The sequence below is a fragment of the Miscanthus floridulus genome, chromosome 7 (genome assembly GCF_019320115.1).
Source record: "Miscanthus floridulus cultivar M001 chromosome 7, ASM1932011v1, whole genome shotgun sequence".
Lineage (NCBI taxonomy): Eukaryota > Viridiplantae > Streptophyta > Magnoliopsida > Poales > Poaceae > Miscanthus > Miscanthus floridulus.
In genome coordinates this window covers 41,325,561-41,337,908 of record NC_089586.1, presented here as the reverse complement: position 1 = coordinate 41,337,908, position 12,348 = coordinate 41,325,561, and the positions used below count along the sequence as shown (strand labels likewise).

Here is a 12,348-nt window from a genome sequence, read left to right as displayed (position 1 = left end):
TAATATTGTTTTCTGCATGTTAATTAAGTTGAAACTCATATTGCACCCTAGCACCGAACTTGTTGAATTGTTATATCATAGAATTATATGTGTGTAGTATTATTTTATATATCATAGAGTTGTAAAAATTAAATTTCCAATATTGATATGACATAATAATGTTTTAGTTAAAATGTATAAAGTTATTTAAAAATAACTTATGAAATTCATGATTATGGAGTATTAATATTATTCAAAGGGAATTGCCGGTGTTATGTTATTGCTATGTGGTTCGTTAATTAAACATTTTCCATGCTTATAAGCTATTAAAATAAATATTTATCCTAATGTATATATGTCTACTTAGTATAAATGGTCAAACATAGCTTTTTGGTTATTTAATTTCACATAGAAGTTTGTAATTAAAAATATATCTGTCTCGTATATACATGATCAAACCTAGCATTGTGATTACTTAATTTCATATTTCTAGAAGTTTGTAACGTAGAAATATATATGTCTCATACTTTAGGAATATAGATTTTTTAATAGCGTATATTAGTATTTACGTATAGGTTTGAGAGAGGTGGATAATTTAGATGCAATGTGAGGGGGTTATTATGAACTATGTTTCATAATAACAAAATGGGTAATTTAGATACAAATTTATGGGGTTATTTTGAATTATTTTTCATAATGATAAGTGTGGGTGATTTATATACAAATTTAGGGGGTTATTTTCAATTATCTTTCTTAATGGCAGATGTGGGTAATTTATATGCACAATTAGGGGGTTACTTTAAGTATTTTTCATAATAGTAGAGGTGGGTAATGTTTTATAAATTACAATAGATCCAATGGCTATTATCGAAGATGATGATTAGAGTCTACCAAATTAAAGGTCAGATGTTTCTGATTTTTGTGAGAATATCTAGGATTTATCTTTTTTCCTAGCGCGTCTGGTGAGAGTTAATGTGTGTCTCTATTGGGGCCTCTAATTAGTAATAGTAAGATAAGATGCCCAACATAATTATTGAGGCAAGCAAACAATGCAATCAACACATATTATACCCTTCATTCTAAATTGCAAGTTGTTTTTTCTACATACATAGCTATTACTATGTATATATACATAATATATATCGAGGTACGTAGAAAAATCTATGTACCAAAATTAAAAGCCAGAATGACTTACAATTTAGAACGCATGGAGTATTGTTGAATTTAAGTTATCCGCTGATATTATATTCATGCTTAAGAACGCGATCACGTTCTCCCCCAACAAGACAGTAGCCAGTGGAGGACTTAGTTCGTTTGGTCCACTGTTATGATCGTCTGGCCATGCATGATAATGAAGCTTCTTATTATATACATAAACTCTCGTCCCCCATGTATCCAATAAGGCAATAATAATATTTATAATTCCAAATAAGTATCATTAGGTTCTTTATTAATTATATTTTTATAGTATGCTTATTTGATATTATAAATCTTTATAATTTTAGTCAAATTTAAGATCCTTAAACTCTCAAAAAATTAGAATGACTTATAATTTGAGATACGGAGAGTACGTACGTACCAGAAGTAGTAGCTATGTCATTATGCACGGTGTGAACATACATGCATGTGGCACAACGTGACATCTATCTTCTCCATGACTACTAACAAATTAAACCTTTTGCACATATATATGGGGATTGAGAGGAGAACACACGCATGTAACACCCAAAAATTTGCATCACTTTAAAATAGCTAAATTGATTTATTTATGTATTGGTGTGAGCATTTAAACCTAGTGGAATAATAATTTTTGTTAAATTAAAATCAACTATCACTACTGGAAACGCGTGCTTTGCCCAGGGCCAAATCTCGGGCACTCGGCAAAGACACTCTTTGCCGAGGGCCAGCCACAGGAGCCCTCGGCAAAGAACGACCCTCGGCAAAGAGGCCTTTGCCGAGGGTACGGCCCTCGGCAAAGACAGGCCCACGACAAATCAAATCTTTACCGAGGGCCGTGGCCCTCGGTAAAGATGCCCTCGGCAAATTAGGCCCGTTGGGTCACGGCGGCCATTTCCCGTCAAGCTTTGCCGAGGGCCACCCGTTAGGCCCTCGACAAAGGTTTTTTTTCCTGTGAAACCAGCTTTTTCGGCAAATTTTTTTAAGTCTTTGCCGAGGGCCCTAGGACCAGGCCCTCGGCAAAGATTTTTTTAAAACCAGTTTTTCGGCCAATTTTTTTTTTTATAAATCGCCTTTGCCGAGGGCCCGAGGCTAGGCCCTCGGCAAAGAAGCCCTTTGCCGAGGGCCAGGATAGGCCCTCGGCAAAGATTTTTTATTATTTTTTTTAAAATTCTTTGCCGAGGGCCACGGGCCAGGCCCTCGGCAATTTTTTTTTGGTTTTTTTAGCCCAGTTTTTTTGTGGTGCTACAATACATTGTTTTGAACTCAATTTTAAAATTTAGGCCAATTTTGATTTTGTTTTGTATATTTCCTTAATTTATTTCGATTCTTTGATTTTTTTTCGAATATGTCAAATTTGAACTGCAGGTGCATGGAATATTGCAATATAGTATTTCGAAAAATGTTATTCATGTTAATTGATGCATGTTGAGTCCCTATCCACGAACTCGCATCAAATTTCGCGCATCTTGTTCACGTAACATGACGACCGACTTGCCGGAAAAGTGTTTTAAAATTATATAAAATCCATACGAAGTCCAAAAATCATGAAACTTGGCGAGATGTCATGTTATCGCATGTGTAGACTGTGGTAAAAAATTGAGAAGGTTTCGAGCGAGTTGCGACATCGGATGCCTGAAACCCAGAGTCTAGGTTTCAGGCATCCGACGTCGCAACTCGCTCGAAACCTTCTCAATTTTTTACCACAGCCTACACATGCGATAACATGACATCTCGCCAAGTTTCGTGATTTTCGGACTTCGTATAGATTTTATATAATTTTAAAACACTTTTTCGGCAAGTCGGTCGTCATGTTACGCAAACAAGATGCACGAAATTTGATGCGAGTTCGTGGATAGGGACTCAACATGCACCAATTAACATGAATAATATTTTTCGAAACACTACATTGCAATATTCCATGCACCTGCAGTTCAAATTTGACATATTCGAAAAAAAATCAAAGAATCGAAATAAATTAAGGAAATATACAAAACAAAATCAAAATTGGCCTAAATTTTAAAATTGAGTTCAAAACAATGTATTGTAGCACCACAAAAAAATGGGCTAAAAAACCAAAAAAATTGCCGAGGGCCTGGCCCGTGGCCCTCAGCAAAGAATTTAAAAAAAAATAAAAAATCTTTGCCGAGGGCCCTGGATCTGGGCCCTCAGCAAAGGACCGAAACCTAAATCGGGCCGCAGCCCAAATTCCCGATCGGAATCTCGTGAAAAAAAAATCCCGCTCGACCATCTCCCTCCCCACGCGCCCGCTCGCGGCCGGCCCCCAGGCGTCCACCACCGCCGCCGTGCACCCCGCCGCTGCGTGCCCGCCGCCGCGCGCCGCTGCTGCTGCGCGCGCCGACTGCTACTCGCGCCGTCTGCCCCAAGCCCGGCCGCGCCTCGCCCCCCACCTTCTCGTGCGCACCCCGGCCGGCCCCGAGCCTCCACCACCGCCCACCGCTAGCCACCGCCGCCGCGCGCCCGCTGCCCCGAGCCCGGCCGCCCCGCACGCCCCACCTTCGCGCGCGCACTCGGCCCGCCCCCGCACCTCCACCACCGCCGCCACTAGCCCCGTCGCCGCGCGCCCGCCGCTGTGCACCCCACCGCTGCGCGTGCACCCCGGTCGCCCAACGCATCCACCCACCGTCGCCGCACGCCCGCTGCCGCACGCCCGCCGCCGCGCGCCCGGCCACCCCGCGTGCCCCATCACCCCGCGCTTGGCCGCCCAGCGTTGCCCCGGCGCCCCCACTAGCGCGCCCCACCGCCCCACCATGCCTAGTGGTGGCCGAGGTCGCGCCCTGCCTCCGTTCCCCATCTCCGTCGAGCAAGGGGAGGTCGACCGCCCCGGCCGGCCCTCCGGTGGCTCCCCCTCGCCGGCCTTCTTGCCCCAACCCCAGCCCCCAGGCCGCCCCCGTCGTCGGCTGCTGTTGGAGGGGAGGAGGCAGAGGGTGAAGTTGGAGGAAGAAGAGAAGGAGAAGAGGAGAAGGAGGAAGGGGAAGAAAAGGAGAAGAAGAGGAGAAGGAGGAAGGGAAGAGAAGGAGAAGAAGGGGAAAAGGAGAGAAGAAAGGGAAGAGGGGGAGAGGAGTACTCCAACGCCGCTCGACCTCGCCAGAGAAGAAAGTGACCCCCGCACCGCGACGCCCGACTCCACCGCAACCCTAGGTAAAACTCTCGTTGTCGGCCTTCGTGCCGTATGTGGTTGTGTGGGCCTTCGTGCCGTAAGTTGATATGAGGGCCTTCATGTCGTTGTGGTTGTCGGCCTTCGTGTCGTTGTGAATGTCGGTCATCGTGTCGTTTTTTTGCAGGTTTTGGAAACCTCCCCATGTGCAGGGAAGGTGCTGCCGAAATTTTGAACAAAAAATAACCTATTGTCTTTTTATGCAGGAGAAGAGTACGTCGGAGGGGACCCGGAGGACCCCGATCGTCTTCGTCGACGTCGCGGTTCTGCCTGCACTGCGTCGCCTCGCCACTGCATCGATTCGCCACTGCCCCACTAGCCTTACTTCACCGACACCCTAGGTATAAATAACCTCTTTTTGCGCATGTCTGTCGTAGCCCGCGCGTAACCCAGTTAGGCGTCTCCCGTCCGAAAGAGATACGGTCATAGGTATGCAGATCTTTGCGTATCTGCGACCGTATCTGTTTCAGATTGTCCACATTTTTTGGACAGCCCGTGGATGCGTAGATGGGTTAGTTTCCATGGTCCGCTCTGGTCCGAGAAGGAGTTTCGGCAACACCTCCCTGTTGTTCTCCGGATACACACTCTCCCTTGCAGGACGTGTATCGAGGAGAACAATGGGGAGGTGCTGCCGAAATTCTGTCTCAGAGAGGAGCGGAGCATGGAAACTGACCTCATCTACGCATCCGCGGGTGGGATTAGGACCTATCCTCACCTATTAGACAGTAGGAACACCGCGTAGATGCAATTGATGGTCACAATACTCTATGCTGTAAATGTTAAAGGATGGAGGACCGTTAGTGGATGTACACTGAGCTGGAGAAGCGGGAGTGACTATGACTATGAATGGGTGAAGGGGACAGATGGTTTCTTGAAACATGCATTTGGCCCAAGGAGCAGGAGGACATTCTCTAGTTTGGTGTCCCTGCAGCAAATGTGACAACAGGAGAAAAGTAGACGAGAAGACCATGGGTAGACATCTTGTGTTCAATGGTTATACGCCTGGCTACCAGCAGTGGATCTACCATGGTGAAGCAGATCGTATAAGAGCGGAGGTGGTGAGACCACGCCTCGAGGCTTTTGATGATGATGCCGGGGTAGCAGACATGCTAGATGACGCCCACCAAGCTCACTTCGCTGAACGACGTGAGAAGGAGGAGATGGAGGAATCCGCAAAGGACTTCTACAAAATGTTGGACTCGGCACAGAAACCCCTTCACGAGCATACAATGATTTCTCAGCTAGATGCGATTGGACGCGTAATGGGGTTGAAGGCCGAGTTAAACCTGAGTCGAGAAGGCTTCGATAAGATGTTGGCCGTGTTTGGCACCATGCTACCGGAGAAGCACACTTTGCCGATGAACTTGTACGAGGCAGAGAAACTCCTTCGTATGCTTAAGATGCCGTATGACAAGATACATGTTTGTCCGAAGGGGTGCGTCCTATTTAGGAAAGAACACAAGGATGCAAATTACTGTCCGAAGTGTAAATCCTCCAGGTACCTGGAGGTAGACTCTGGTGATGGTCAGAAGAAGCAGCTTCCGATCCCCGCGAGAGTGCTACGTCACCTTCCTTTCCTACCGAGGATCCAACGGCTATTCATGACTGAGGAATCCGCGAAACAGATGACATGGCACAAAGATGGCAAACGGTACAATCCTGGGAAGATGGTACATCCGTCTGATGCTGAAGCATGGACGTATTTCAATGACAAACATCGTGACAAAGCAGCTGAGGCCCGTAATGTACGTGTCGCGCTGGCAACAGATGGGTTCAATCCTTATGGAATGATGGCTGCCCCATACACATGCTGGCCCATTTTTGTTATCCCCCTCAATCTCCCTCCCGGCATCTCCTTTCAACGGCATAACGTATTCTTGTCGTTGATAATTCCTAGGACACCCAGGGGAGTAATATGGGTGTGTTCATGGAGCCTGTGATTGATGAATTGATCCACGCTTGGGAGAAGGGGGTATGGACATACGATCGAGCTACAAAGACAAGCTTCAAAATGCACGTTTGGTACCACTACTCCCTGCATGACTTCCTAGGCGTATGGGTTATTCGCCGCCTGGTGTGTTCACTGGGAAGTTCCCATGCCCAGTATGCAAGGAAGCCTGTGAGGTTCATTTGGTTGAAGAAGGGTGGCAAGTATTCGTCGTTCGACCAGCATCGTCAGTTCCTCCCTCTAAACCATGAATTTAGAGAAGACATCAAGAGCTTTACGAAAGGTGTCAAAGTGACAGACCCTAAACCGCACTTGAGGACTGGTGCCGAGGTTCGTGTTCAGATAGATGCTCTCGTGCCCAATGAAGAAGGTGGTTTTGTGGGATATGGTGAGGAACATATGTGGACTCATAAATCCGGCTTGACGAGGCTCCCCTATTTCGATGACCTTCTTCTGCCACATAACATTGATGTAATGCACACTGAAAAGAATATCGCCGAGGCACTTTGGGGAACTCTCATGGACACTGACAAGTCTAAGGACAACGTTAAGGCTAGAGTGGACCTAGCGACGTTGTGCGATAGACCGAATCAAGCGATGCAGCCTCCTAGTGGCCGAAACAAGAACTGGAAAAGGCCTAAGGTCAATTTCGTCTTGCAAATCGATCAAAGGAGGGAGGTACTAAAATGGATGCAGATGTTAATGTTTCCAGATGGATATGCAGCGAATCTTAGCAGGGGAGTGAACTTAGGCACTCTGCGAGTCAACGGGATGAAGAGTCATGACTACCACATATGGATTGAGCGGCTTCTTCCGGCGATGGTCCGAGGCTATGTCCCTGAGCATGTCTGGCAAGTGCTGGCAGAGTTGAGCTTTTTCTTCCGCCAGCTTTGTGCCAAGGAGATATCTCGGACCGTCGCTCAGGACTTGGAAAAAGCGGCACCTGTGTTGCTCTGTAAGCTGGAGAAGATCTTTCCACCCGGCTTCTTCTTGCCGATGCAACATCTGATTGTGCACCTCCCGTCCGAGGCACGTTTGGGGGGGCCCGTGCAGGCCCGTTGGTGCTATCCAATCGAGAGATGTCTAAAGACTCTTCGCAAAAAATGTACAAATAAAGCCAGAATTGAGGCTTCCATTGCAGAGGCATGCCTTCGGGAGGAGGTGGCAAACTTCACAACGCTATACTACAAGCCGAACCTTCCTAGCAATCATAATCCACCCCCTCGTTACAATACTGGCGAAAATGAATCGACCCTGAGCCTTTTCCAAGGCCAACTCGGCAGCGCAAGTGGATCAACCCCAAAGCTATTGGGAAATGAAGAGTGGCGCAGTATCATGCTATATGTGTTGAATAACCTTACCGAGGTGCAGCCGTTCATCAAGTAAGTTCTCAACGAACTTATTTCAATATGCCGTCACTATTCTGCATCCAACCCCATTGATTCTCGTTCGGACAGGGAATTTGTTCGTGAATTCTGGCATCAATCAAGGGATCCTACCTCGCATGAACAAGACACCCTTGTTTGCAGGGGTGCGGGAGCGGGGAGGCCTGATTTCATTTCTTGGTTCAAACAAAAGGTAATGTCCAATTTAGCTCGTACGTTCGATCGTCCAAGGTGATCGTACGTTTGATTAATATAACGATCTATCATGATTCACCTTGCAGGCCCAGACCGATTCGTCCATGAGCGACGAGTTGAAACAGGTTGCAAACGGCTGTGATGTTAGGGTGAAGTCATTTACCGGCTATGACAGTGAACGGATATCGCTTCCACACAACAAGTTACGAGCAGATTCGGCCCAAACGAAAAACCACAAATAGCGGAGTTTGTACGCCCGGCACTGATGGCCTCGACTATCATGGTAGAGTTGAGGAAATCTATGAACTCTCATTTCATGGAGACGAACCTCTTAAACCTGTCATGTTCAAATGCCACTGGTTTAATCCTCGATCAACGAGACGAACCCCTCATCTTGGGCTAGTGGAGATTCGAGAAGATTCCATCTATCCTGGAAAAGATGTCTACATTGTGGCTCAACAGGCCGTGCAGGTGTATTATACTCGATACGCCAACCAAGACAAAGAGGATCTTAAGGGTTGGGCTATTGTGCACCAGGTATCTCCACATGGTAAACTACCTGCCCCAAACGATGATGATTACAACTTCAACGCAAACACATATGATGGACAGTTCTATCAAGAAGATGGGCTACCAGGCACGTTTGAGATAGTCTTACCCGAAGCAATCGAAATGGAAGTAGACAACGAAACGGTTGATGACGAGGTCGATGGAGATGTGGTGGTAAATGCCAAGGACATAGCAATGCTTGAGCGATTACTTCTAGGCAATGACGACGATGACAACATAGAACCTTCGGATAGTGTTGCCCATTTGGACAATTTTGACAGTGATGATGAGACCTATGATCCCAATCATGAAGATTATTCCTAATACATGTAATACTATGGTTTTTTAATTTGTGTTTTGTTTATATATTTTGAATCTATTTCTAATATATGTACTAATTAGTCTTGTTCATTCTTTGTGATTGCAGGTGATTGGACAAAGATGGCGAGCAGACGTCCACGCCGTGACACGCCCTTAGTTTATGGGAGAGACCGCCCTCTCCTTCGAGGTGAGGGGTCGTTGTCCGGGGTAGCGTCTGCAGGAGGTGACGAGAGGAGGACCAGGGGCAGCCACCGCAGGAGGCAGCGGTCTCCTCCCTCGACACATGATGAGGTGCTGGAGGAGGAGCACGTGACGGCCATGGCCTCGTCCTCGTCGGAGGACGAGAGGGGTCAGCAGACGGGCGAGGGAGATGAGGCGCTCGAGGGCGAGGGAGGCGAGGCGCTCGAGGGCGAGGGAGGCGAGGCGCTCAAGGGCAAGGGAGGTGAGGCGCTCGAGGGCGAGGGAGAGGGTACCGCTACCCAGGACTCTCTACGAGCGAGGTCCCGCTGAGCCTCCCTCCGGTTCCGCTTCCTCACAACCGCCCAGTGATTCGGCCTATGGCAAAGAGGTAAGTAACTATGGATGTTATCACAACTACTTCATAAGATATGTTGGAAATCTTAAGAGAAACTGATAAATTTTCTTAATCACTTGTGCAGGGCCTGGTTGGTTTTGTCGGGTACTCCAGCACGCACCCCCGCGAGCATCCTTGGTGTTTTGTGCAGGAAATGGTACCCCGGCATTGTGCAACTGTCCGAAGAGCCGGTGGTGCGGGAGCCGGCCTCCAACTAGGGACAGGTACGCGCTGGTCACGGATGACACTTACCGCAACAAGCAGGAGCGAGTATTGGCGGAGTTTTGGGTAAGTCTCTCTCGCACAACATTGCTTAATACATCGCATTCATTGGTTAAATCTTTTATTGAAATAATGAATGGATACATCGGTTTTGTATGCAGAAATATTTCAAGGCCGAAGAAGGACTTGAGGCCCAGGCGGATCGGGCGGCTGCCGCAGCTTGTAGGAAGTACGTCACCGAGATGCACCACCATGGGCGCGTCCAGGCCCACATAGACTACTACAGGTCGGTACTTAGGCAGTCCCTCCCCAAGCCTCAAGCAAGACGGATTACGCTGACCCGGGACCAGTACCTTGAGGTAGGCGAATAACATTCATAATGATTCGTTTTGATATTAAGTAGGTTCAATTTCATCTTCTGATATGTCAAATACTCGATGACTTGTAGGTGATTCCCTGGTGGTGCCGATCGTATCCCGAGTGCTGGGCCATGATCGTGGACAAGTGGTTATCACAGGACTTTGTTGACACGCACGAGAGGCAGCGGGAACAGCGTCTGATGAGGCAAGGTCCAACTCACCATCAAGGCAGCCGTAGCCTCCCCGGATACAAACAAGCATACGTAAGTGATTTCTTTCATTTATTTTGACGCTCAATTCTGCTTGATTTCTCACCATCTTCCCATCTTTCTCGCAGGAGGCTGCGCACCCGGGCGAGGAGGTCTCGGAGTTCTCTGCGTGGGCTATGTCCCACATGGGCAGGGCGTCGTCCTCTGTCTCCTTCGACCCGGCTGCCCCGCCCCAGGCGTACTCCGACCCGAACGTGTACACTAAAGTCCAAGAGTACACGTCAACTGGTAAGGGAGATCTATGGGGAAGATTACAATATGCGCACTGAGCCCATTGATGCAGAGGCGATCATGAGGCTCGGAGGAGGCAAGAAGCACGGGCGGCTGTGGATTGCAGACGGCGCCATCGACTCCACCACTGTTCCCTCCCTCGACGCTATCCGAGCACGGAGCACGAGCTCCAGCCAGCCCATACGTCCACGGCCTTCTCCAGCACTGCAGCAGGTCCAAGCACTCCAGGTAATTCCTGCTTTACTCGTCGTACGTAGATATTTACACACCTAAATTAGATTTGCATTACTGATACATTGGAGTGAAATATTGCAGGCCGAGCTGCAAGAAACAAGAAGGCAAAGTCAAGAGCAGAACGCGGAGCTGACCGCACAGCTGCAGGCCCAGAAGGTCGCGTTCGAGGCCGCGCAGAAGCAGATGGCGGAGATGATGGTGATCATGCAAAGTCTTGGGCAAGCATCGGGTGTACCTGTGCAGTTTTCAGCTCCTCCACCTCCTACTCCTGCAGCTACTCCTGTAAGTATGAAAGTTCACTTTTCGCTTGTGCTTTGCATGTATGTCGGCCTTCGTGCCGTTGTGGATGTCGGCGTTCGTGCCGTTGTGGATGTCGGCGTTCGTGCCGTCGTTTCTTGCAGGTTTTGGAAACCTCCCCGTGCAGGGGAGGTGCTGCCGAAATTTTCAATTGAGTCTAATCTTTTTGTATTCCTAGATTACTAGATGCAATCTCTAAGTTCCAAAACTGTTTTCCCGGATTACTCACACATGCAATCTCTGCTCCTTTGTGCAGCTTCCGTCCGCGGGTTCCAATCAACCCGCTAGTGCGTCACCGGGTGATCCTGCTTTTCCTTCACCATCGTCTCATAGGCTAGCTTGATGAGGACTCGTGCTAGGTGATGTGGTTGGACTTTAGCGTGATTTGTGATTTATGGTTGTGACTTGTGCTTGGATTTCATTAACTTGTCGTAATAAACATGTGAATGATGATGAACATGTGACTTGTCGTTGTAATATATTGTGATTTGTGGTTCACAATTATGGTTGTGATATATTGTGAGAAAATGGGTTCTGTGTGATATATATATGTATATATATGAAATGCTTGTGTCGATGGAATGCAAAAAACAAAAAAAAATTAAATTTCTGTCTCTTTGCCGAGGGCAATGACCAAGGCCCTCGGCAAAGAAGGGTCCTTTGCCGAGGGCCCTAGCAATAGCCCTCGGCAAAGATTTTTTTTAAAAATCCTGAAAATTTCTTTGCCGAGGGCCAGGGAGCAGGCCCTCGGCAAAGGTTTTTTAAAAAAAATTCAAAAAAAACTATTTCTTTGCCGAGGGCCGGCCCTCAGGTAAACAATTTTTTTTTAAAAAAAAACCTTTGCCGAGGGCCCTTGCAATAGCCCTCGGCAAAGGTTTTTTTGGAAAAATCCTGAAAATTTCTTTGCCGAGGGCCAGGGAGGAGGCCCTCGGCAAAGATTTAAAAAAAAATTCTTTGCCGAGGGCTGGTCCCTCGGTAGAAAAAATTCAAAAAAAAACCATTTCTTTGCCGAGGGTCGGCCCTCGGCAAAGAAACCGCCAACGGCGCCGGCGCGTGACGGCTTCTTTTCTTTGCCGAGGGCCATCCTGGCCCTCGGCAAAGGCTTTGCCGAGTGCCCGATAAAGGGCCCTCGGCAAAGACCCCTTCGCCGTCTAAAAATTCCCCGAGGGGTCTTTGCCGAGGGCAGCCCTCGGCAAAGCCTTTGCCGAGGGTTTCTGGTCCTTTGCCGAGGGCCAGAGGCCCTCGGCAAAGCATGCGAGTCCAGTAGTGTATAGGGTCTACCTACATGCTTTTGCATACATGCCGCTACACATTATTTTGTGATGTTTGGTTTTGATCAAAGTTGCAAAGAGGATTTAAATTTGAATTCAAATTTCGTTTTAAAAATATGTTTAAGAAAAAGAAAATGAATTTACCTCTCTCTTACTCCCT

At 47.6% G+C, this 12,348-nt stretch overlaps 1 protein-coding gene and 1 pseudogene across 1 annotated transcript; both read left to right on the top strand.

Annotated features, from left to right (window-relative positions):
- LOC136465408 (uncharacterized) overlaps positions 1-4,508 on the top strand; it is a 30,343-nt pseudogene extending 25,835 nt beyond the window's left edge.
- Positions 4,509-10,412: 5,904 nt separating this feature from the next.
- Positions 10,413-11,423, top strand: LOC136463098 (uncharacterized). Its single transcript, XM_066462131.1, has 3 exons — positions 10,413-10,614; positions 10,702-10,902; positions 11,174-11,423. The coding sequence occupies exons 1-3, from the start codon at positions 10,414-10,416 to the stop codon at positions 11,258-11,260; spliced, it is 489 nt and encodes a 162-aa protein (XP_066318228.1). The 5' UTR covers position 10,413; the 3' UTR covers positions 11,261-11,423.
- Positions 11,424-12,348: the final 925 nt, after the last annotated feature.